General features: G+C 51.0%; 1 protein-coding gene across 2 annotated transcripts in view; it reads left to right on the top strand.

Moving 5' to 3' along the window:
• Positions 1 to 5,428: 5,428 nt before the first annotated feature.
• vars1 (valyl-tRNA synthetase 1) overlaps positions 5,429 to 24,961 on the top strand; it is a 67,697-nt gene continuing 48,164 nt past the window's right edge. The window contains exons 1-9 of one of the 2 annotated variants that reach the window (XM_060851067.1): positions 5,429 to 5,547; positions 11,296 to 11,672; positions 13,599 to 13,742; positions 15,033 to 15,162; positions 16,727 to 16,902; positions 17,726 to 17,801; positions 21,392 to 21,492; positions 23,539 to 23,663; positions 24,407 to 24,571. In XM_060851067.1, coding sequence (XP_060707050.1) covers positions 11,310 to 11,672; positions 13,599 to 13,742; positions 15,033 to 15,162; positions 16,727 to 16,902; positions 17,726 to 17,801; positions 21,392 to 21,492; positions 23,539 to 23,663; positions 24,407 to 24,571 — 1,280 coding nt within the window. In that variant the 5' untranslated portion in view covers positions 5,429 to 5,547; positions 11,296 to 11,309. Of the gene's footprint in view, positions 5,548 to 5,674; positions 5,699 to 11,295; positions 11,673 to 13,598; positions 13,743 to 15,032; positions 15,163 to 16,726; positions 16,903 to 17,725; positions 17,802 to 21,391; positions 21,493 to 23,538; positions 23,664 to 24,406; positions 24,572 to 24,961 lie in introns of those variants that run through there. The other variant, XM_060851068.1, reaches the window with a different exon arrangement.

The raw sequence follows: 24,961 nt of genomic DNA, 5'->3' as shown, positions 1-24,961 counted from the left end.
ACACTACTTCGACTGGGACAATACATCCATCTTAGGACAAGCCAAACAGAGACATGTATGAGAATTCCTAGAAGCATGGCATTCCAACCGGAACTCTACCAACAAACACATCGAGTTAGACTCCATCTACCATGCCCTTGGATAAGGAACAGGAAGTGATGTAATCAAGGAAATAACATCACCACAGGAAATGACATCACCAACCTAAAGAAACCCAAACATATAAATAGAAAGCAGGAATTTTCAGCAGTGCTACGCCTGAGGCCCACTGAAGATGTCACCTAGTAGGGTAACGAAACGTCTGGAATGAGCCTTCAACCTCAGCGAGCAAACCTACATCCAAAACCTAAACCTGAGCTACAAATCTTCTCAAAACTCTATTAATTGAAGATATCTTGGTTGGTGAGAATGAACAAAAAACAAAGAAATTTACAGCACAGGAACAGGCCCTTCAGCCCTCAAAGCCTGCGCCAATCCAGGTCCTCTCTCTAAAGCTGTTGCCTATTTTCTAAGGATTTTTTTATCCCTCTGCTCCCTGCCTATTCATGTATCTGTCTAGATACATTTTAAATGATGCTATCATGCCTGCCTCTATCACCTCTACTGGCAATGCATTCCAGGTACCCACTACCCTCTGAACTTTCCACGCATATCTCCCCTAAACTTTTCCCCTCTCACCTTGAACTTGTGCCCTCGAGTAATTGAGTCCCCCACCCTGGGAAAACGCTTCTTGCTATCCACCCTGTCTCATGATTTTGTAGACCGCAATAAGGTCCCCCTCAACCTCTGTCTTTTTAATTAAAACAATCCTAATCTACACAACCTCTGCCCATAGCTAGCACCATTCATACCAGACAACATCCTGGTGAAACTACTCTGCACCCTTTCCAAAACCTCCACATCCTTTTGGTATGTGGTGACCAGAACTGTACACAGTCTTCCAAATGTGACCGAACCAAAGTCCTATACAAGGATTCTGGGTAATCCAAGATGGAGGATGGTAAAAATGTCTGGCTGTAAGGGCTGCTCCTTTTTTAAAGGTATTTTAAGTGTTGGAGGTGATTTTCTCGAATTCCAGGAGCAGCAATGACTGTTTTATATGCTGTTGCATTGTTTTGGAACTTTGGAGAAAAAAAGTCAAAACAACAGCACTTTTGAAAGGCAGAGGAACAGACTAAGGAAGCACATGCTGAGGTCAGTGCAGGACAGAGAGAGAGAGAGAGAGAGAAAACAACATTGCTAACTTACAGAGCAGTGAACCTGCACAGTTACTGCCTTTGCTGTTTGAATTCATGTATCACTGGACATCGGTGTGCATGTGGGAAAATTAACAAACAGTGAAATTCATAACTAATCTTGGAGGAACCTGTTGGGGATAGGTCACAGCACAGAAACAGATAAGTGATATTTTAAGTGTGGCCTTACAGTAAGTCTGCAATAGTAAGCGGAATGGGTTCTTTCTTGATTACATATTTTATTAAGATATGTCTCTGGATTGATGTTAAAATATAAGCCATAAGCTTTAATTTAACCTGGAGCAGTGTTTTGTAGTGTGCTACATTCTGGGTCTGTAGATTGAAAGAAGCAAAAATGGCCTTGAGTAGAGTGATATGTTCTACATGTCAGATGTGGGAGTTTAGGGAGAGTTTACGGGTTACTGAGGATTATATCTGCAATAAATGCTGTTGGTTGCAAATCCTATCAGATCGAATGGATTGGTTGGAGAGACAGTTAGAGGCAATGAGGAATTTACAAGAGCAAGAGGATGTGATGGATGGCAATTATAGGAAGGGGAAAACGTCGCATATACAGTCACATGGATGGGTTATGGTAGGGGATTTTAACTTTCCAAATGTAGACTGGGACTGCCATAGTGTTAAGGGGTAAGATGGAGAGGAATTTGTTAAGTGTGTGCAAGACAATTTTCTGATTCAGTATGTGGATGTACCTACTGGAGAAGGTGCAAAACTTGACCTATTCTTGGGAAGTAAGGCAGGGCAGGTGACTGAGGTGTCAGTGGGGGAGCACTTTGGGACCATAATTCTATTAGATTTAAAATAATGATGGAAAAGGATAGACCAGATCTAAAAGTTGAAGTTCTAAATTGGAGAAAAGCTAATTTTGACGGTATTAGGCAAGAACTTTCAAAAGGTAAAAACAATGACTGCAGATGCTGGAAACCAGATTCTGGATTAGTGGTGCTGGAAGAGCACAGCAGTTCAGGCAACATCCAAAGTGCAGCGAAATCGACGTTTCGGGAAAAAGCCCTTCATCAGGAACAAAGGCTCGATTTTGTTGCACTTTGGATACTGCCTGAACTGCTGTGCTCTTCCAGCACCACTAATCCAGAACAAAGAACTTTCGAAAGCTGATTGGGGGCAGATGTTCGCAGGTAAAGGGACGGCTGGAAAATGGGAAGCCTTCAGAAATGAGGTAATGAGAATCCAGAGAAAGTATATTCCTGTTAGGATGAAAGGAAAGGGTAGTAGGTATAGGGAATGCTGGATGACTAAAGAAATTGAGAGTTTGGTTAAGTAAAAGAAGGAAGCACATGTCAGGTACAGACAGGATAGATCGAGTGAATCCTTACAAGTATATAAAGGAAGTAGGAGTATCCTTAAGAGGGAAATCAGGAGGGCAAAAAGGGGACATGAGATAGCTTTGGCAAATAGAATTAAGGAGAATCCAAAGGGATTTTACAAATACATTAAGGACAAAAGGGTAACTAGGGAGAGAATAGGGCCCCCTCAAAGATCAGCAAGGCGGCTTTTGTGTGGAGCGCAGGAGATGAGTATTTTGCATCAGTGTTTACTGTGGAACAGGATATGGAAGATATAGACTGTCGGAAAATAGATGGTGAAGGAAGTGCTGGACGGTTTGAAATGCATAAAGGTGGTTAAGTCCCCAGGACCTGATCAGGTGTACCCGAGAACTCTGTGGGAAGCTAGAGAAGTGATTTCTGGATCCCTTGCTGAAATATTTGTATCATCGATAGTCATAGGTGAGGTGCCGAAAGACTGGAGATTGGCAAACGTGGTGCCACTGTTTACGAAGGGTGGTAAGGACATGCCAGGGAACTATAGACCAGTGAGCCTGACATTGGTGGTGGGCAAATTGTTGGAGGGAATCCTGAGGGATAGGATGTACATGTGTTTGGAAAGGCAAGGACTGATTCGGGATAGTCAACATGGCTTTGTGCGTGGGAAATCATGTCTCACAAACTTTATTGAGGTTTTTGAAGAAGTAACAAAGAAGATTGATGAGGGCAGAGCAGTAGATGTGATCTATATGGACTTCAGTAAGGCGTTCGACAGGGTTCCCAATGGGAGACTGATTAGCAAGGTTAGATCTCATGGAATAAAGGGAGAACTAGCCATTTGGATACAGAACTGGCTCAAAGGTAGAAGACAGAGGATGGTGGTAGAGGGTTAGTTTTCAGACTGGAGGCCTGTGACCAGTGGAGTGCCACAAGGAACAGTGCTGGGACCTCTACTTTTTGTAATTTAGATAAATGATTTGGATGTGAGCATAAGAGGTACAGTTAGTAAGTTTGCAGATGACACCAAAATTGGAGGTGTAGTGGACAGCGAAGAAGGTTACCTCAGATTACAACAGGATCTTGACCAGATGGGCCAATGGGCTGAGAAGTGGCTGATGGAGTTTAAATCAGATAAATGAGAGGTGCTGCATTTTAGGAAAGCAAATCTTAGCAGAACTTATAGACTTAATGGTAAGGTCCTCGGAAGTGTTGCTGAACAAAGAGACCTTGGAGTGCAGGTTCATAACTCTGAAAGTGGAGTTGCAGGTAGATAGGATAGTGAAGAAGGCGTTTGGTATGCTTTCCTTTATTGGTCAGAATATTGAGTACAGGAGTTGGGAGGTCATGTTGCAGCTGTACAGGACATTGGTTTGGCCACTGTTGGAATATTGCTTGCAATTCTGGTCTCCTTCCTATCGGAAAGATGTTGTGAAACTTGAAAGGGTTCAGAAAAGATTTACAAGGATGTTGCCGGGGTGGAGGATCTGAGCTACAGGGAGAAGCTGAACAGGCTGGGGCTGTTTTCCCTGGAGCATCCGAGGCTGAGGGGTGACCTTATATAGGTTTACAAAATTATGGGGGTCATGGATAGGGTAAATTGGCAGTCTTTTCCCTGGGGTCGGGGAGTCCAGAACCAGAGGGCGTAGGTTTAGGGTGAGAGGGGAAAGATATAAAAGAGACCTAAGGGGCAACTTTTTCACGCAGAGGGTGGTACGTGTATGGAATGAGCTGCCAGAGAAGTGGCAAAGACTAGTCCAATTGCAACATTTAAGAGGCATCTGGATGGGTATATGAATAGGAAGGGTTTGGAGGGATATGGGCCGGGTGCTGGCAGGTGGGACTAGATTGGGTTGGGATATCTGGCCAGCATGGACGGGTTGGACCGAATGGTCTGTTTCCATGCTGTACATCTCTATGACTCTATAACTGTAACATGGCCTACCAACTCTTGTATTGAATACCCCATCCAGTGAAGGAAAGCATGCTATATGCCTTCTTGACCACTCTATCGAGTTGCGTTGGACCAAAGGGTATGTTTCTGTGCTCCAAGACTCTATGGTTCTTTGACCGGTGGCAAGTTTAGCCTGAGTGTCAGGAGAACAGGCAAGGGTAGAAATGTTTTCACCCAGAGAGTAGGCAGTCTGAGGAACTTGCTTCCTTTGAAAGTGGCTGAGGCCAAAACATTGTTGAAGATGGGGGCAGGTATAGTTCTTGTGGCTGAAGGGATTGAGGGATATGCAGAGAGGGAGGGAGGGAGGGAGGTGGAGGGATATGGGGAGGGGGTGGTGGATTGAGAAACTGGACATGGTGAACAGTCACAATCATATTGAAAGGTGGTGCAGACTGGAGGCGCCAAGTGTTTTACTCCTGCTCATATCTTTTGTGGGCCGCCACGCCACGGGATCAGGGAGGGGTTGAGAAGGGGACTCCTCTGTGGTCACCTCACCCATGACTGGGCCACCCAGCCGAACCTAGCCCCGTGACGGAGACAACAACAAAACCCAACAGGCAGGAGACACCTCAGCCGGTCCGGGAGCATCCGCAGAGGGAGAAAGAGATGAGATGGCTACATTCCGGTTCCAGTGACCCTCCCTTGGGGCTTCGCTTGCTGCGTCTGGATAAGAGGGGGATGGAATTGGGAGAAGGGCTGCATGGCCACTGAAGGTGCTATACAAATGAAAGTCGCTGTTGCTGGCACATTTCCTATTTTGGAAAGATGAATCCAAAAATGGGGGAGGGATTTAAGAGGGTGGTATGTGGAAGTAGGAGCTGTCCATGGGAGGGGTAACTCCAGGGTGTTACTGAGGCGGTTTGCTCCTCTTTGTGCAGTTTATTTTGTTTAATTTCAGATTATTTGGAGCTGGGATTTTTCTCTCTCTCTGCTGTTACCAGCAGAGGGACTCCCCAATGCGGATATGAGAGGAGAGGAAGCTCCCTCCCTCTTTCTGTTTCTGTTTCCACGCCGGCCTGGGCTCAGGGAAATCTGCTTTCACCCCGAGGACAAGGAGGTTTGTAACTTTACCCCCCTCTCCCCAGGGGGCAGGGACAGGAGGGGCATTGGGGGGCGGAGAGATTTCTGATCTTGACTTAGATCAGTGGCGCCAGCGGACGGAACGAGAGGAAAAGAAGCCATGTGTGTCATTTATAATGAGATTATTGGTGAGGGGTCTGAGTGTGGACTTCAGAATGTGAGGGAAGGAGAAATGAGGGGAGAAGGGGAGAAGCAGAAATTGACGTGGAGAGGGAGGGGAGGAGGAGAGGGAGGGGAGGAGGAGAGGGAGGGGAGGAGGAGAGGGGGAGAGGGGGAGAGGGAGGGGAGGGGGAGAGAGGGGAGGGAGGGGGAGAGGGAGGGGAGGGGGAGGGAGGGGAGGGGGAGGGGGAGAGGGAGGGGAGGGGGGGGGGAGGGAGGGGGAGGGGGAGGGGCGAGGAGGGGAGGGGGAGGAGGGGAGGGGAGGGGGAGGGAGGGGAGGGGGAGAGGGAGGGGGAGGGGGAGGGGGAGAGGGAGGGGAGGGCGAGAGAGGGGGGGAGAGGGCAGGGCGAGGGACGGGAGGGGGGGGGCGGGAGAGGGAGGGGAGGGGGAGGGGGAGAGGGAGGGGAGGGGGGGGAGGGGGAGAGGGAGGGGAGGGGGGGGGGGAGAGGGAGGGGAGGGGGAGAGGAGGAGGAGAGGGGGAGAGGGAGAGAGGAGGAGGAGGAGAGGGGGAGAGGGAGAAGGAGAGAGGAGAAATGAGGGGGGAAGGGAGAAGGAGAAATTGAGGGAGAGGAGGGGGGAAGAAGAGAGAGGGGGAAGAAGAGAGAGGGGGAAGGAGGGAGAGGAGGGGGGAAGAAGAGAGAAGGGGAAGGAGGGAGAGGAGGGGGAGAAATTGAGGGAGAGGAGGGGGAGAAATTGAGGGAGAGGAGGGGGAGAAATTGAGGGAGAGGAGGGGGAGAAATTGAGGGAGAGGAGGGGGAGAAATTGAGGGAGAGGAGGGGGAAGGAGGGAGAGGAGGGGGGAAGGAGGGAGGGGAAAGAGAGAGAGAGAGGAAGGAGAGAGGAGAAATGAGGGGGGAAGGAGAGAGGGGGAAAGGAGAGAAGGAGAAATTGAGGGAGAGGAGGGGGGGAAGGAGAGGGAAGGGGAGGGGAGAGATTCGGGGTGTTTTGGGGGAGACAGAGGAGATGGATTGATGGATTAGAGTGACCCCCCCCTCCCGCCGGGAGAACAGAGGCTGCCCCCGGGGCTGGGGGCTGGGGTCGGGGGCCGGCCCGGCCTCCCCGACCTCGGGTTATTACACCGCCGCCCTTGTATCAGCCCGTCCCCGGGCTCTGAGCTGAGCCTGTGCCGCTCAGTATCAGGGCGGCTGGCTGCTGGGGGAGAGGGAGGGAGGAGGGGGTGGATTTCACTCATGCAGCTTGCAGCTTTTTAATTTTACTTATTGCAATTCGCTGCTTTCCATTTTCCTCCATGCACCTTGCAGCTTCTTGTTTCATTTTCCTTTATTGCACCTTGCTGTCCTGGCTCTGAGGAGGGGAATGTGCCTCCCGTCTCTTCATTCCCTTCTTTGCTGGAGCCTGGAAGCTGATGCAACCGACTGTAACTTTGCAGCACTTGCTAAAGTACTTCAGTCAAACTGGGGTGTGCTTCCTTCACTTGTATCTAGAGGCCTCCCCCGCCTTTTTTTTAATTGTCCCTAATTATCCCTTGAGCTGAGTGCCTTGGTGGGAGGGTCAGTCCCATTGCTGGGCACAGATTTTCTCCCCACCCTATGACAACACTATCCATGCTGTAAGTGTCAGTTTTTTTTTGTTTTCAGTACAGATTCCAGCATCTGCAGTCAATTGCTCCTCTCTAATTGAGGGGTGACCTTATAGAGGTTTACAAAATTATGAGGGTCATGGATAGGATAAATAGTCTTTTCCCTGGGGTCAGGGAGTCCAGAACTAGAGGGCATAGGTTTAGGGTGAGAGAGGAAAGATATAAAAGAGACCTAAGGGGAAACTTTTTCACCCAGAGGGTGGTACGTGTATGGAAAGAACTGCCAGAGGATGTGGTTGAGGCTGGTACAATAGCAACATTTAAAAGGCATCTGGATGGGTTAATGAATAGGAAGGGTTTGGGGGGATATGGGCCGGGTGCTGGCAGGTGGGACTAGATTGGGTTGGGATATCTGGTCGGCATGGACGGGTTGGACCGAAGGGTCTGTTTCCATGTTGTATGACTCTATGACTCTAAACAACTGCTCACGTGGTGGGACTTGAAGCCAGTCTTTCTGGGCTCAAGCTGCCACTCTGCTACAAGATTTCTTCCTCCATTCCCCTCTTGTATTTTTATAAAGATTTTTGTTATTTTACTTAAATTGAGGAGGTGGATGTGAACCCTTGTTGCCAGTGCATTTGGATTCCCAATCCAGTGAAATTACTACCATTTCTCTCTCTTTCTCTCATTCCTTCTCTCCCAGACATGGTCAGATTAGCAAGGTCTCTTGTTACTGAAACTAGGGGCATGCATTTCAGGTGAGAGGGGGTAGGCTCAAAGGAGATGTGAGGGGCAAGTTTTTTAACACAGAGAGGGATAGGAGTCTGCAACATGCTTCCACGGGTGGTGGTGGAGGCAGATACGACAGGGGCATTTAGAGGGTTTTAAGATAAACACATGACTGTGGGCGGCACGGTGGCACAGCAGTTAGCACTGCTGCCTCACAGCGCCAGAGACCCAGGTTCAATACCCGCCTCAGGCGACTGACTGTGTGGAGTTTGCACGTTCTCCCCGTGTCTGTGTGAGTTTCCTCCGGGTGCTCCGGTTTCCTCCCGCAGTCCAAAGATGTGCGGGTCAGGTGAATTGGCGATGCTAAATTGCCTGTAGTGTTAGGTAAGGGGTAAATGTAGGGGTATGGGTGGGTTGCACTTTGGCGGGTCGGTGTGGACTTGTTGGGCCGAAGAGCCTGTTTCCACACTGTAAGTCTAATCTAATCTAATCTAATCTAAACTGTGCAAGGAATGGAGGGAAATGGACCAAGGGCAGGCAGTAGGGGTTAGTTTAATTTGGCGTCATGTTTGGCACAGAATCGTAGTCTGTTCCTGTGCTGTACTGTTCAATGTTATATCGCCACTGCCACTATTTTTCCTCTCTGTTTCTCATCTCTGGCTGTCTCTGTGCAGACACCTTTTCTCGAGTTTTATTAGACTCTTCCCTCATATGATTTCTCTGCCTGTTTTTTTCCTAGGGGTTGGTAATGCTTGCAGAAGGTGCTGCTGTTCTGTTTGTTTCTTTTTCTCCCTCCACCCCCCCCTCCCCCCACAGAAGGTATACTTGGTTTGTAAAATTTTGTATAATGATATGTTGCACAATATTTCATATTTAGCGTTAGAATTAAACTTTTCCCCTTACAGAATGTTGTTACTCTGTGGAGCCCCGATATAATTTCCATGCTGGTTGATATGTACAATATTTGCCTCATTTCGGGCATTTCAAGGCATGCTCTTGGAACTGGACATTATGGAAAAGTTCAAACTTATTGCACTTTTGTTATGCAGGGTGCTCAATTTTCACAAAAAACTATTGGGGGCGCGTTTTATTTGTATTTTATAATCTACCCGTTCAAGGATGTTAACATAAACTCACTTACCAACAGGTTCAAGAATAGCTTCTTCCCCGCTGTTATTAGATTTCTGAATGGACCTCTCTATTTTCAAATCTATTGTTGATCTTGCTTTCTGTCTACCTTCTCTGCAGCCGTAACTTTGTATTTTTCGCTCTGTTCTATTATCCTAACGCACTTTGTTGGGTAACATCTGCACCCAAAGCAAAACCTTTCACTTTACCTAGGTACGTGTGTTATGGACTAGGCCAGACCACTCAAAACATTGTTAAGCAGGCAGCCCAGACCATAACTTTGCAATTTGTTTTCATAAATGTACAGTGAAAATTACCTTGATTAAGTTAACAAGGTTGACTACCAGGTTTAAAACAGACAAAAAAATTACACAGTGAAACACGGAGAACAGAATAAAGAATATCCAAGCTAGACTTAAGTATGCTGTTCCAAATATACACAACAGTCCCAAAGAGCAAGCCTCCTTTAAAATGCAGTACAAAAAGGTTGATGCTTACAGGTTGAAGTTAGAAGGGATAGAAGAGAGAGTTTCCACACAGCTTCCTGTTGAACTCCCAACCAGTTCTGGACTGAACTAAAACTGCTCCGCTCAGTTAGAGAGCTGACCACTCCCCTTTCATTATACAGGTCACTTCTAAAACATGACCACTTTGACCTGAGGTCTCATCTGTTTACATAGAAACAAAAGGCCTCTCAAAATCCTTTTCATCTCTGTACCAAACCAGTCTGATTGGAGCCCGGCCTGGTTTATAACCCATCTGAAAAAAAGATCAAGAACAGAGTCTCCTCGAGCCAAGGAACAACTTTTAGAAAAAAAGGACTAGCTTTGTGACACATGAGACAATTATGCATGAAATCAAACCAAATAAAACCTCTGGAGCCAGTTTGCATATACTGTGCCAATTGCTAGATTGAACCGGAGACTTCTTCGCTAGAATTCTCTCCCCTTCAGGAACTCGGCTCCTTAAAAACCCAACTACATTCACCTGGCCCCTGATGTTGCTTTGGACATGGCTGAAGGACCTTTGTGGTTTCTCTTTAGTCTCATTGATATTAGATTACTTACAGTGTGGAAACAGGCCCTTCAGCCCAACAAGTCCACCCCGACCCTCTGAAGCGCAACCCACCCATACCCCCACATTTACCCCTTACCTAACACTATGGGCAATTTAGCATGGCCAATTCAGCTGACCCGCACATCTTTGGACTGTGGGAGGAAACCGGAGCACCCGGAGGAAACCCACGCAGACACGGGGAGAACGTGCAAACTCCACACAGTCAGTCGCCTGAGTCGGGAATTGAACCCGGGTCTCAGACGCTGTGAGGCAGCAGTGCTAACCACTGTGCCACCGTGCCGCCATATGAAACACCTTGGGGTGCCTGATCACATTCCCAAAGCTCTAATATTACCTCATAAAAACCAAAAGAACTGTGGATGCTGTAACAAAAACCGAAGTTGCTGGAAAAGCTCAGCACGCCTGGCAGCATCTGTGGAGAGAGAGAGAGAGAGAGAGAGAGATCAGAGTTACTGCTTCAGGTCCAGGGACCCTTGCTCCGAATTGGGATTGGATAATCTGGGTTTGCTTTACCGAGCAGTGAGATTGGCGGGGGAGGGGGAGGGGGCAGAAGATACAGAATTAGAAGATTGGGAGAGGGTGGATAGGGAGAGCACATGTTTCATGAGTAGGGGGGGGATAAGTAACCAGGGGACATATAGGAGGTGGGAGGCTAAGAGGGAGTTCAGAATACCTTTCACCCAGGGGGTGGTGGGAATCTGGAACGTGATGCCTGAAAGCCTGCTCAAGTCAGAAACCTGTGTCCTGTTTGTGCAGCATTTCGGTATTCGACTTGCGTTGCCTTCGCCAAATAGAAAATAGAGGCAGGTGTAGGCCATTCAGTCCTTCCAGCCCTACTCGCCCATTCACTGTGACCACGGCTGATCATCCACCTCACTTACCTGCCGTCTCTCCCCGCCCCTTCCCATTATCATTTAAGGGTCATCTCCAGGGCTCTGGGCTGAAAGCTGGGAAATGGGGTGAGTGCGTGCAGAGCGTTGTTGGCCGTTGTGGGGCACGGCTCCTTTCTGAGCTGCGAATGAGTGCGGACGGTCGGGCGCGCGGACTCTGCAACCGTTAATCCCTCCCTCCTACTGATTGTGTGCCTCTGCAGTCTGACTCCCCGGCATGGCCCAGACTGTGCTGTACCTCGCTCCGCACCCTCACAACTTCCAGAATGCCAAGGTCCTCATCGCGCTGGAGTACGGCCGCTCCGAGCTGGGAACGGTGGAAATCCGAGGACCAGCTGCCGGTGATACCCTGAGCCAGCTGGCCACCTCCAGGCTGCCGGCGTTGGAGACTGGCTCCAGTCTCTGCCTCCAGGGAGCTAGGGCCATCGCCCATTACCTCGCCCCAGGGAGGATGAGGGGTTCCAGCACCAAGGACTCTGCCTCGATCCAGCAGTGGGTGAACCTGGCAGACAGCGAGATCATTCAGCCGGCCTGCACTTGGGCTTTCCCAAAGCTGGGCTTGATGAAGCACAACAGTAAGGTATGGCGAACACCTGCATTCTTTTTACTATGTGTTTTCTGCAATTAAACAGGAGCCAGAGTAAACCCTTCAGCCCTTCTTCAGCCTCCTCTGCCGTTCTATATGATCATCGCTGATCATCCAACTCAATCCCCATCTCCTTCAATCCCATTGGCCCCAAGAACTCTACCTAACTCCTTTGTGGATACTTCAATTCAGCTTGTCCATAAAGACCTTCACCAACTTTTATACATGTACCGCAGAAAGCATCCCACCTTGGTATGGAAACCGCTCTGCCCAGGACTGTAAGAAACCATAAAGACTTGTGAACGCAGCCCCGTCCATCACACAGGTCAACTTCCCATCCATTGACTCCATCTGTACTTCCTGTTGGCTCAGGAAAGCAGCCAACCTCGTCGAAGGCCCCTCCCACCCCCGTTATAATCTCTCCCGCCCCCTTGCGTCGTCAGGCAGAAGATACAAAAGCTTAAACACATGGACCAACAAATTCAAGAACAGCTTCTTTCCTGCTGTTATTGAATGGACCCCTCAAAGTCCAAATTTAGTGTTGGTCTCGCTCTCAGTGCACCTTCGCTGCAGCTGTATCCCTCGCTCTGTTCCGTTTGCCTCATGTCTTTTTTAAATCTCTCTCTCCTCTCACCTTAAAAATGAGCCCCTTAATGTTAAATCTCCCATCCGAGGGAAAAATCAGCTACCCTCAACCCTAAGTGTACGTCTCACTATTTTATAAACTTCTATCAGGTCACCTCTCGACCTCCCACGCTCCAGTGACAAATGTCCCGGCCGAGACAGTCTTTGTAATTCAAATTTTCCATACCTGGCAAAGCCTGTTCCCTGAAACTGAAAAGAATGAGAGATGACTTCATTGCGAAGTAAAAGGCTTTTAATGGTAGATGTTGTGAAGTTGTTTCCAATGTTGGGGGGATGATAATTATCATTACTCAGCACCCTTCAGTCCAATAACCCATTTGGACCATGTTCCCAACTCGTTCTGAGAGGAAGGGTCATTCAACCCGAAACATTAACTCTGATTTCTCTGCTAGCATTGAACCACTCTGTTTAAAAAAAAACTCATGTCGTTTTTAAATCTTTCTCCTCTCACCTTAAAAAAAATGTGCCCCCTGGTTTTGAACCACCCCACCCTAGGGAAAGAACCCTTGCAGTTGATTTTATCTATGTCCCTTATGATTTTATTAACCTCGTATGCTGCAGTTGGAAAAAGTTCCCAACCTTTCCTCATAACTCAAGCCCTCCGTTCCTGATGGATTCCTCTCTTTTGAACTGTAGATCGGCGCACAGCATCATCCCACAATCGGTTTCCGTGAATGTTCCAGCGATAAATATTGGTCTGCTCGCTTCCATCTTTGAAAGGCACTTTCCATTTCACTGGAAGTGGGGCAAGCTGAGCTAGGGCGCTGTCCCCATCTTTGACAAGAAAACGGTTTGCAGCGTCAAGGGAAAATGTTGGTGTGCAGAGTGTGGGAGTAATCAAGTCGCTGTCTGTAAAGACTGTGTAGTTTTGTTTCTCCTGTACTTCTGACGATGGAATGAAATGGGAGTGTTGAAGGATTGCTGCAGTTTGAAAACCCGACAAACCTCGTTTGATCAAGTAGTGAGGGAGGGTGGGGGTTCGGTTTGCAGACGAACTGGAAACAAGGGGTGTATATGAATGGATATCTGCCTGGTAACAAGCAGCTGATCGGGTCTGTGGGTTAGTGACCAGTTACTGATGACGAAGGGCTGCTGCATGCCAGCAACAATGTGATTGGCTCCTGTTTACCCAAAATGGCCGAGCCCTCAGGATTAATGCTTCTCTCTTTCTCTCCCTCTCTCTCTCTCTCTGCCTCTCTCTCTTTCTCTTTCTCTTTCTCTCTTTCTCTCTCTGTGCCTCTCTTTCTCTCCTCTCCCCTCTCTGTTTGGCCACAGGCTGCTGAAAGAGCTCGGCTGGACCTGAAGAGAATCCTGCGACTACTGGATGCCCACCTGAAGCTGCGGACCTACCTGGTGGGGGAGGGAGTCACCTTGGCAGATATCGCCGTCAGCTGTTCCTTGCTGCTGCCCTACAAACACGTACGTATGCAGCTCCTACCCCGTGGGCCCCCACCCCCTGCTCTGGTACAGCAGCCAGCCACTCCTGCCTGTCACGGACGATATTAGCCACAACAATCCGAGGCAGAGCCCCTGACCGCGTGGGAGTCTGCTTCAACCGACGTCTCTTGTGTTTTGAGCCGGAGAGGGGGCTGAGCCCTTTGGCACCCGGTTGAGATGCCCGCACCTTGATGTCATCTCCGCAGCTCATCAATGCTCCCGTCTCCCCACGGCACTATCAGGGCCGTAAGGCGGAGGAGCAGAGGTAGCTCATTCAGCCCATCGAGTCTGCTGTGCCACTCAGTAAGGTCAGGGCTGATCCAATAATTTGCAACTCCTGCCTTTTCCCCAACCTTCGATTCCCTTCCTGATTAAACCTCTCTCTCTCTCTCTCGCGCGCGCTCTCTCTCTCTCTCTCTCTCCCTGTCTCTGCCTCTGTCTCTGACTCACTCTCTCTCTCTCTCTGACTCTCCCTCTTGCTCTGTGTCTCCCTCCCTCTCGCTCTCTTTCGGTCTCTCAGTCTCTTTCTCTCTCTCTCAGCGTTGACAGCCCTCTGCGGTAAGGAATTCCATAGATTCACTCTCCTTGGAGAGAGACGAAATTCCTTCCCATCTCCGCCTTCGATGCGTGAGCCCTCATTCTGACATGATGCCTGTCTGGGTCCTACGCTATCCTACGCAAGGGGAACCAACCTCTACCCATCTTCCCCTGCCAAGCCCTTTCAATAAGGTCACCTCTCATTCTTCTTCACTCCAGTGAGTCCAGGCCCCTACCTACTCACCCTCTCCTCATCAGACAGTCCCCCTGTCCCTGGGATCAGCTGAGTGACCCTCCTCTGGGCTGCCTCTGATGCCTGTCTGCTGGAATCTGTACTGGAAACAAAAAAAACGTACTGGAGATCACAGTGGATCAGGCAGCATCTGTGGAGAGAGAGGGAGTGTGCTAATGTTATGAGTCTGGATGACACTTCAGCTGTGATGAGGACATCTAGACTTGAAGCATTAGGCTGTTCTCTCTCCTCAGCTGCTGCCTGACCCGCTGTGATCTCCAGCATCTGTTGTTTACTCAGATACAAGCTCCTGGCTAAAGTGTTAAACCACTGCCCATCAACCCCTCAAAATTCCCAGCTTCCTCACAGCCGACGTGCGAGCCGATGTCCTTCCCATTGACGGAAAGTGGGATTGACGTGTGATAATGGAATGTCTGGAGCGTGGGTCCAGGCCGGAGTGACTGAAGTGTTCTGACATGATACTGCTGTTTGTTTCCCTCTAGGTCTTCGAGCCCCACTTCAGGAAGCCCTACGTGAACGTGAACCGCTGGTTCCTGACCTGCATGAACCAGCCCGAGTTTGTCCGTGCGCTGGGGGAGGTGACGCTGTGTGAGCGGATCGTTCCTGTGGCTGGTGAGGAGTGTACAGGCGCAGAGAGAGAGGAATGTGAGAGAGAGGAATGTGACACTGAGGAGTGGAGGGTATTGGGGAGGGAGTGGTGAAAACCGTAATTAAAATGGCCCAGCACCATTGCTGTTCCCCAAAGAGTCAGGCAGACTCATAATCGTACAGCACAGAAGGAGGCTGTTCGACCCATTGAGCCCATACTGGCTCTCCATCGAGCAGTCAGCTCTGCCCCCACTGGAATCCTAAATAACCACCTGAAAGAACTGCGGATACTGTAAGTCAGAAACAAAAACGGAAATTGCTGGAAAAGCTCAACAGGCCTGGAGCATCTGTGGAGAGCAGTCAAGAGTTAACGTTTCAGCTCCTGTTCTGAGGCAGACTCAGCCGACCCGAAATGGTAACACTGATTTCTCTTCACAGACCAGCGGAGCTTTCTCAGCAATGTCTGTCTTCGTTCCCACTGCAACCAAGTCCGTTTATCTGGCTGCAGAACCTGCCTCCACTTCCACGGTCCCTCTGTCTAAGCAGAGAGTTCCCTGTCTTTACTGCTCACTCTGTGAAAAAGCAAAAAGAATTCCAGCTCACACCCCCTCCCAAAATCTTAAACCCGGTCTCCCCCCAAATTGTCAACCTCGGTTTTACTTCGCTTGTCAAACACTCCAGCATCTCAAACGATCTCTCTTGTTCCCAGGGGATATTCCCTAGATACTGCAGCCTAGACTTATCTTTAATGTCCCTCGTCCATGGGCCCTCCTCAATTATAGAGCCTTGAAAGACAATCAGATGGAGGGGTTTGGAAATACCTGAGGGATGTTAGAGCGCCGTGAGAGTCAGACTATCCCCTTAGCTGGGTGGAGGTTGGGGAGGGGAGAGACTCCGCCTTCATATTGGAGCCCGAGGCGTTCGGCTTGGTGAGAAACGTAGAGGGAGTGAGGACTGTTAGGGTGCACAGAGGGGCAGGCCATTCAGCCCCTCATGCCCTTGCTCTGCCAATCAGTCATTTCACAGCCCTGATTTGATTGTGATCTCACTGTCAATAACCCACTGCCTCCCTTTACTTATCAAGAAACTATCAACTTCTGAAATACTCAAGGACGCTGCTTCCAGGTAAGTGGGACCCCAGAAGCCGTTCCCAACTCACAAAGCTGGGGGTTAATTGAAATGTTCCAAGCAGGTTTTGTCCCAGCAACGGTGTCCAGGTGGTGGGCGTAAGGTGTCCAGGTGGTGGGCGTAGGGTGTCCAGGTGGTGGGCGTAGGGTGTCCAGGTGGTGGGCGTAGGGTGTCCAGGTGGTGGGCGAAGGGGGTTCAGGTGGTGGGCGTTGGGTGTCCAGGTGGTGGGTGAAGGGGGTTCAGGTGGTGGGCGTGGGGTGTCCAGGTGGTGGGCGTGGGGTGTCCAGGTGGTGGGTGAAGGGGGTTCAGGTGGTGGGCGTGGGGTGTCCAGGTGGTGGGTGAAGGGGGTTGAGGTGGTGGGCATGGGTCGTGTTCGGACTGCGCAGAGGGACAGGAGCAGTGGGCTGAAGGGCCTACTCCCACCACTCTGTCCTGACAGATGTTGTTCTGTTTTGCACAGGGCAGAAGCAGAATGCAGTCCCCACCTCGGAAGGGACCCCGACCCCAGCCCCAGAGCAGCCCCCTGTGAGGAAGACTCCAGCCCAGCTGAAGAAGGAAGCGATGAAGAAGGAGAAGATGGACAAGTTCCTGCAGAAACAGAACAAGCTGAAGGAGCAGCAGGCGCGGCAGCCGGAGGTTAGAGGGGTGAGGGGGTGTCAGCCGGAGGTCAGCGAGGGTGAGGTGGGGGTCAGCCGGAGGTCAGCGAGGGTGAGGTGGGGGTCAGCCAGAGGTCAGCGAGGGTGAGGTGGGGGTCAGCCGGAGGTCAGCGAGGGTGAGGTGGAGGTCAGCTGGAGGTCAGCAAAGGCAAGGGGGGGTCAGCCAGATGTCAGAGGGGACGAGGAGAGGTTGTCAGCTGGAGGGCGGGGAGGGGAGGGTAGCGGAGGGTGGGGAGGGGAGTGTAGCGGAGGGATGGGGAAGGGGCAGGGAAGGTAGCAGAGAGTGGGGAGAGGAGGGTAGTGGAGGGTGGGGAGGGGGAGGGTAACGGAGGGAGGGGAGGATAGCAGAGGGTGGGGAGGGGGAGGATAGTGGAGGGTGGGGGGGAAGGATAACGGAGGGTGGGGAGGGTAGCAGAGGGTGGATGGGGAGGGGGAAGGGGAGGGTATCGGAGGGTGAGGAAGGGGAGGGGAAGGTAGCGGAGGGTGCAGGGGGGAGGGGAAGGTAATGGAGGGTGGGGAGAGGAGGGTAGCGGAGGGGGGAGTGGAGGGGGTGGTGGAGGGTAGCGGGGGGGGAGGGAGGGTAGCGGATTGTGAGGGGGAGGGTAGCGGATTGTGGGGAGGGGGGAACGGTACAGGAGGGTGGGGGTAACAGGTACTGGAGGGTGGGGTCGGCTCCGTGGTCGGTCAGTCAGTCCTGGGTTCCTGTGGCTTCCATCGGTTAATCGCCTTCCTTAACAGAAACTGAACACAGCACAAGACGGCAATGGTTTTAATTTTTAAAACTCCGTTTCCTTCATGTGCAGAAAAAAGCCAAAGCAGAGAAGAAGGATTTGGGAGTGATTACATACGATATCGCCACTCCTCCGGGAGAGAAGAAAGGTGAGGCCATTCCACCGTCTCAGGATCTGATCTCCCACTGATCACCAGGTTTATGTAATGGGGCTGGAATTCTCCAGCAAGACCCTGGGTTCATCAACCCTTTGGAGAAAGTGAGGGCTGCAGATGCTGGAGATCAGAGTCGAGTGTGGGCCTGGAAAAGCGCAGCAGGTCAGGCAGCATCCGAGGAGCAGGAGAATCGGGTGTAAGCCATTCATCAGGACTCTCAACCCTGTCACATTCAATCTCTCGTTTCTCGGGGTTCCTCTGAAAGATTGGAAACACTTTTTGAAAAATGGAGGGATAAAGGGTTTCACAGGTTTTCCGTGCAGTGTGAGTCTGGAATTCCCTACTGGGGTTGGGGCTTAAGGCAGATTGTTGTCATTCCCTTAATGGAATTCAAAATCCACTTTTCCTGGGCTTGTCCCAAACACTAATGATTTTAAAATAAGGACACACAATTCCCCATTGGACCTGATGTACAGGCCCAGGTTGATGGAAAGCATGGACCAACTTTCTCTACTGACCAGGAATTAGTATTTCCAAGAAATAATTTCGACTCTATCAACTGATAATCAATTATTGACCATTGGTATATGACACTACAAACTAAATCACTAATTTCCCTTTAAATCACGCTCAGATTCTGTCTCTGTCTCTCACGTCACACGTGCAGGGACTCGCATATGCACATACAAAGCCTCTCCTCGATGCGCACACACGCACACACTCTCTCAAACACACAGACTCTTGTGTGCACTCCCACACACACACAGTCATGCATTCACACACACAGATTTGCATGTTATCTATCTCTTTCCTTCCCACCCCCCCCCCATCTTCCTCTCTGTCTCGCTCGCTCTGTCTCTCTCACGCGCTCTCTCACTCTCAGTCACAAAAGGTAAGTTTCTATCGCTCAGTTTGTTTCGACTCCAATTCTGTACCCAGTACCTGAGACCACAAATCTGCCAACCCTTGAATATGTTCCACGTTGGACCAGCCACAATCCTGTAGGATAGAGAATTTCAAACATTCTCAATCCTCTGAGTTAAGACAGTTCTTTCTCAGATGGTCAGACCCTTCGATTTGAGAGTGTGTCACCTATATTCTAGATTCCCCAGGCTTTGATTGGGAGGTGGGTGGGTGGGGGTGGAATAACCTCTCCGTATCGATCCTGTCAAGCACCTTCAGAACCTTGTGTGTTTCAATCAGTTCAGCTGCTGTCTTTGTAAACCCCAGATGTATAAGCTCAATGTACTTAGTCTCTCCTCCAAGGCTACACCCTTCCCTGAAGGAGCACTAACAGAACCAGTTCCAAAACAGGGGCTTAACAGACCCTCTCTCCACAGACCTGTTAGATCCAACCCTCTCCCTCACCTCCATCTACCTATTACATTCCACTCCCTCCCATTTATCTCTCAGCCCCTTTGGGTCCTCCCCCACATTCCTGATGAAGACCTTATGCCGAAAACGTCGAGTCTCCTGCTCTTCGGGTGCTGCCTAACCAGCTGTGCTTTTCCAGCACCACACTTTATGACTCTGATCTCCACTATCTGCAGTCCTTGCTTTCTCCTGGACCTGCTGAGTTTCTCCAGCTTTCTCAGTTTCAGTCAGCACTGGCAAGGCTGCGGTGTTCTGGGTGAGACCCGGGCTGGCCTCTCGGTACTAAATGAAACATACCATGGGCGAAATCGATGCCAGGGTGTCATTGGGAACGTTTTCCCCTTCTGGCCTGGCTATTCCTTGGCTTCTGAGAGGGGAGAGAAACAGACTGTGAGCTCCTTCGTTCTACTCCTTCCTTGGCGGCGAAGCAAGTGTTTTACTTTTGAGAGACCAGTGTGCTTTCAAATCCTTTTTTGCTCTTGTTGGTGAAGTCTGCTCAAAGTGACATGTAGCAAACTCCCCAAATTATAAACCAGGAATACTTGCTCAGATATTCAAACCTAGAGCTGACTTTGCCACTTTGCACATCATCTGGGTGTGCACGTACATGTTGGAAATGAAAGAGTTTTACCTTGGCGTGGTAAAATCCAAATTGTAATCATGTGAGTCAAGTGAGTGCTATTTCACCCTGGAGTTTGAAATTCAATCAGTTACAGACAGCTGGAGGCTAGGGGTTTACAGAATATCTTTAATGCTGGTGACCATGCAGCAAGATGATGCTTTTAAATGGGGTAAGAGTTTAATTTTCAGGTCAGTATTAGAGGGAAACAGACCTCAAGGAGGCGTAAGCTTTCAGAAGGGTCCAGGTGTTAGCCTGGATTCCGTTCTTGCTCTTTGTTCCGAGGTTAAACTCCGACCAGCTCGAAAGAGCTAAAACTATACAAATTACAGAGCAGGTTTGATCAGGTGTCTCTGCTCATTGTAGTGTCATTGAGGTGAATGAGTCTGTGCGTGTCCCCCTGGGTCAAACCCCATTAAACGCATGAGGAGTAGATGGTGGCCTTTAGCACCACTGCAGGCATAATGCATTTTGATGGATATTTTTATTATCTGTCTACAGATGGAAGGTCTGTGCTGTCATTGTCTGTTTGTTTACAGTGTGCCCACACATTCTACCAGTGACAGGTTTAGCTTTGTCCCTGCACTAAAACTGGGAGCTTTCTAGAGCTCTGACTAACAGTCAGGAGGTGTGTAACAGCTGTGTTAAAATCCAGCAGCATCCTTAAAATAAAAGAGGAAAGTATCGTGTTTTTAAAACCATTTTAATCGACTTGGTAATCCATGGATGTGGTGCCACAAAACAAGTCTGCCTCTTACTCCTGCAGATCTGTCACCATGTCCATTCCTCTCCCCATGTGCGTTAGTGGCGAGATGGTAACACTGTGATTAAAGTTGCTGGATAAGCAGCCCAGAGACTAGGAGAAAGTGACGCCTGCAGATGCTGGAGATCAGAGTCGAGAGTGTGGCTCTGGGAAAGCACAGCAGGTCAGGCAGCATCTGAGGAGCAGGGAAATCGAGGTTTTGGGTATAAGCCCTTCATCAGGACTGATGGGCTCATGCCCAAAACTTTGATTCCCCTGCTCCTTGGATGCTGCCTGACCTGCTGTGCTTTTCCAGCACCACGCTTTTCAAAGCAGCCCAAACAGCCAGGCTAATTAATGGCATGGGTTCAAATTCTGTCGATTTGCAATTGATTGGTATACCTGAGATATAAAGTGAGGCTGAGCTTAAGAAACTAAGATCGATTTTAAAAAATCAGGTTCACTAATGTCCTTTAGAGAGAGAAGTCTGCTGAGTTTACCTGGCCTGGCCTACAGGTGACTCCGAACCCAGAGCAGCGTGGGGGGCCTGTGAAATGGCTGAGCAAAGCCATCAGTTCAAGGGCAGTTTGGGAGGCGCAGAGAGAGAGAGAGAGAGAGAGGTTCTGAGTCAGGTATGTGTGTATCGCTCAGCTCCTCTCCCCACAGACACTGAGTGCTTCTCTGAGTTTCCGATCTCCAGCAGTTCTTTGCATTGCTCACAGCGATGGGCCGAATGGCGTAGTCAACGATGCACACCTCCCGTGGAGGACTCCTCCTCATTCCCCTCCTACCTCTGAAGGTGGGAGTGCAGGCAACAGTCCCTAACGCGCTGCTCTCTGTTTCCTGTAGATGTGTCCTGCCCAATGCCAGACTCCTACAGCCCCCAGTATGTGGAAGCTGCCTGGTACCCCTGGTGGGAAAAGCAAGGCTTTTTCAAACCCGAATACACGGTAAGTGCTGGCCACTCATGGTGAAGCGACCCCAGACTGTGGCTGTCAGCTTAGCCTGTGTTTCTGGAATGTTCCGCCGAGCGCAGGGTTGCTGGTTCCCGGGCCCTGGGCTGGGTGGTGCAGGGGGGAGCGGTGGATGCCTGGGAAATACACAGGCCGTCCGCTGAACCAGAGTGTCAGGTTGACAGTGACGGCCTCCACAGCCGACCAGCCTGTTGAGATTTCGATTGACAGCTGCTCGAGTGAAATATCTTGGGACGCTTTCATCTGGTCAGGAACAGGGGCTGGGAATCCTGCAGCGAGGAACACCCCCAAAAGCCTGCCCCACCATCCAAAAGGCACAAGTCAGGAGGGTAAGGGAATACTCCCCACTTGCCCCTGAATGGGGGCAGCTCCAACAACACTCAAGAAGCTCAACATCATCCAGGGACAAAACAGCCCCCTCGTGATTGGCACCACATCCACAAACATCCCCTCCCTCCAACCCCCCCCCCACCGACACTCACTAGCAGCAGTGTGTACCAGCTAAAAGATACCCTGCAGAAACTCACCAAACATCCCCTCCCTCCACCCCCCGACACTCAGTAACAGCAGTGTGTACCAGCTACAAGATACCCTGCAGAAACTCCCCAAACATCCCCTCCCTCCACCCCCCGACACTCAGTAACAGCAGTGTGTACCATCTACAAGATACCCTGCAGAAACTCACCAAACATCCCCTCCCTCCATCCCCCTGACACTCAGTAACAGCAGTGTGTACCATCTACAAGATACCCTGCAGAAACTCCCCAAACATCCCCTCCCTCCACCTGCCAACACTCAGTAACAGCAGTGTGTACCATCTACAAGATACCCTGCAGAAACTCCCCAAACATCCCCTCCCTCCACCCCCCGACACTCAGTAACAGCAGTGTGTACCATCTACAAGATACCCTGTAGAAACTCCCCAAACATCCCCTCCCTCCACCCCCCGACACTCAGTAACAGCAGTGTGTACCATCTACAAGATACCCTGCAGAAACTCCCCAAACATCCCCTCCCTCCACCCCCCGACACTCAGTAACAGCAGTGTGTACCATCTACAAGGTACCCTGCAGAAACTCCCCAAACATCCCCTCCCTCCACCCCCCGACACTCAGTAACGGCAGTGTGTATCATCTACAAGGTACCCTGCAGAAACTCCCCAAAGACCCTGAGGCAGGGGAAAGTGCGGACTGCAGATGCTGGAGGCCAGAGTTGAAAAATGTGATGCTGAAAGAAACACAGCAGGCCAGGCAACATCCTGCTAAAGGGCTCATGCCCGAAACGTCGATTCTCCTGCTCCTCGGATGCTGCCTGACCTGCTGTGTTTTCCAGCATCACATTTTTCAACAAAGACCCTCAGACAGCACCTTCCAAACCCACAGCCACTTCCATCCAGAAGGACAAGGGGCAGCAGATCCATGGGAACCCCACCCCCTGCAAGTTCCCCTCCAAGCCCCTCCCTATCCCGACTTGGAAATATATCGGCCGTTCCTTCAGTGTGGCTGGGTCCCAATCCTGGAATTCCCTCCCTAAGGGACATTGTGGGTCTACCCACAGCACATGGACTGCAGCGGTTCAAGAAGGCAGCTCACCCCTAATTTCTCAAGGGGGGGCAACTAGGGACAGGGGCAGTAAATGCAGCTCACCCCCACCTTCTCAAGGGGGGCAACTAGGGACAGGGGCAGGAAATGCAGCTCACCCCCACCTTCTCAAGGGGGGCAACTAGGGACAGGGGCAGGAAATGCAGCTCACCCCCACCTTCTCAAGGGGGGGCAACTAGGGACAGGGGCAGGAAATGCAGCTCCCCCCACCTTCTCAAGGGGGGCAACTAGGGATGGGGGCAGTAAATGCAGCTCACCCCCACCTTCTCAAGGAGGGGGGGCAACTAGTGATGGCTGATAAATGCTGGGCCCCGCCAGTGACCCAGATGCCATGAAAGAACGCTGTCGTTGCTTTCGGAGGGGGGGGTGGGGGGGTGGTGTTGACGTCTGATTAGTTTCTGTTTATTTTCTGACCCCACAGCACAGTATCTCGGAGCCGAACCCGAAGGGGATGTTCATGATCTGTATCCCTCCGCCTAACGTGACTGGGTCCCTGCATCTGGGCCATGCCCTCACCAACGCGATCCAGGACTCACTGACTCGCTGGTAATGTCCCTCTGTGAGGACCATCCGTTTGCCTGCAGTTAGGGAATGTTTGCGTGATGGGGGAATCTCCGACGAATCCGGTCTCGGCTCTGCCTGGACGGCGTTCCCGAGCTCCATCCGCTGACAGAACTCCCCCCAGCCCCACAAAACTGAAGCCGTTTTGGAATTCCCATCGGCCGAGGGATGTAAACGTGAAAGTGGATACAAACACGGGGCTGAGGAACTGGCCGTTCGGCTCCTCGGATCCATGCTATCCTCTGTTCACAAAGCCCTTGGCTCCCCCCCCCCCCCCCCAGCTCCCCAGCCCCTGGTCTCTGCCCCACGATGGCATAAACAGTGCTGTGCCACGCATCCTGCCTCGAATTGGGAGTGCCGGGAAACTGGAAGCGAATCCAGAGTTAGTTCCTTATTCTGGCAGCGGGGTAGGTGGGGTTTGTGGTAAATTTGCCTGGGTGGCATTATCAATTGTACCCGGGTTCACTGCCTGGCAAATGCCCGTGCTCACCAATGCAAGCCCACGCGCAGTTACAGAAGACCCATGGGGCAAAGGTTTCCCATCCTTGTGCACGGCTGCTCTCCGTTCTCCCGGGTTGCATTCCGACTCGAGAACGGACTCCAGTGCACGGCTGGTCGGAGCGATGCCCTGGGTCGGTTGGCATCTTTCCCGGTTGAGGTGGTGGGGGTATTGGGGTGCGTTCCTCGGTTATGCGTCTCGTTAGCTCCCTGCTCCTGTTGGTCCCCAGGCACCGGATGCGCGGAGAGACCACCCTGTGGAACCCGGGCTGTGATCACGCTGGCATTGCCACCCAGGTGGTGGTGGAGAAGCGGCTGTGGCGTCAGTCCAGGCAAACCCGGCATGACCTGGGCCGCCAGAACTTCATCCAGGAAGTGTGGAAGTGGAAGAACGAGTGAGTACAGCCGTTGGCACTTCCTCTGTGGGGGGCTGCGCGGTTCTGTATCGGCCGGGCAGAGCTGGACTCCGTGGTGTTTGGTGATCATTGTTCTCATCTCCAGAGGCTGGTGGGGATCAGACATTTCCATCCTGTTGGGATGAGAGTGTTTTTGCTGATTCATTTACAGGATGTGGCCATTGCTGGCTGGGCACAGCATTTCCTGCCCCTGTTCCTAGTTGCCCCCCCTTGAGAAGGTGGGGGTGAGCTGCATTTCCTGCCTCTGTCCCTAGTTGCCCCCCTTGAGAAGGTGGGGGTGAGCTGCATTTCCTGCCCCTGTCCCTAGTTGCCCCCCTTGAGAAGGTGGGGGTGAGCTGCATTTCCTGCCCCTGTCCCTAGTTGCCCCCC

The sequence above is a fragment of the Hemiscyllium ocellatum genome, chromosome 35, assembly GCF_020745735.1.
Source record: "Hemiscyllium ocellatum isolate sHemOce1 chromosome 35, sHemOce1.pat.X.cur, whole genome shotgun sequence".
Classification (NCBI taxonomy): domain Eukaryota; kingdom Metazoa; phylum Chordata; class Chondrichthyes; order Orectolobiformes; family Hemiscylliidae; genus Hemiscyllium; species Hemiscyllium ocellatum.
The sequence above is the reverse complement of the archived record's forward strand: the minus strand, read 5'-3'. Positions and strand labels throughout refer to the sequence as shown.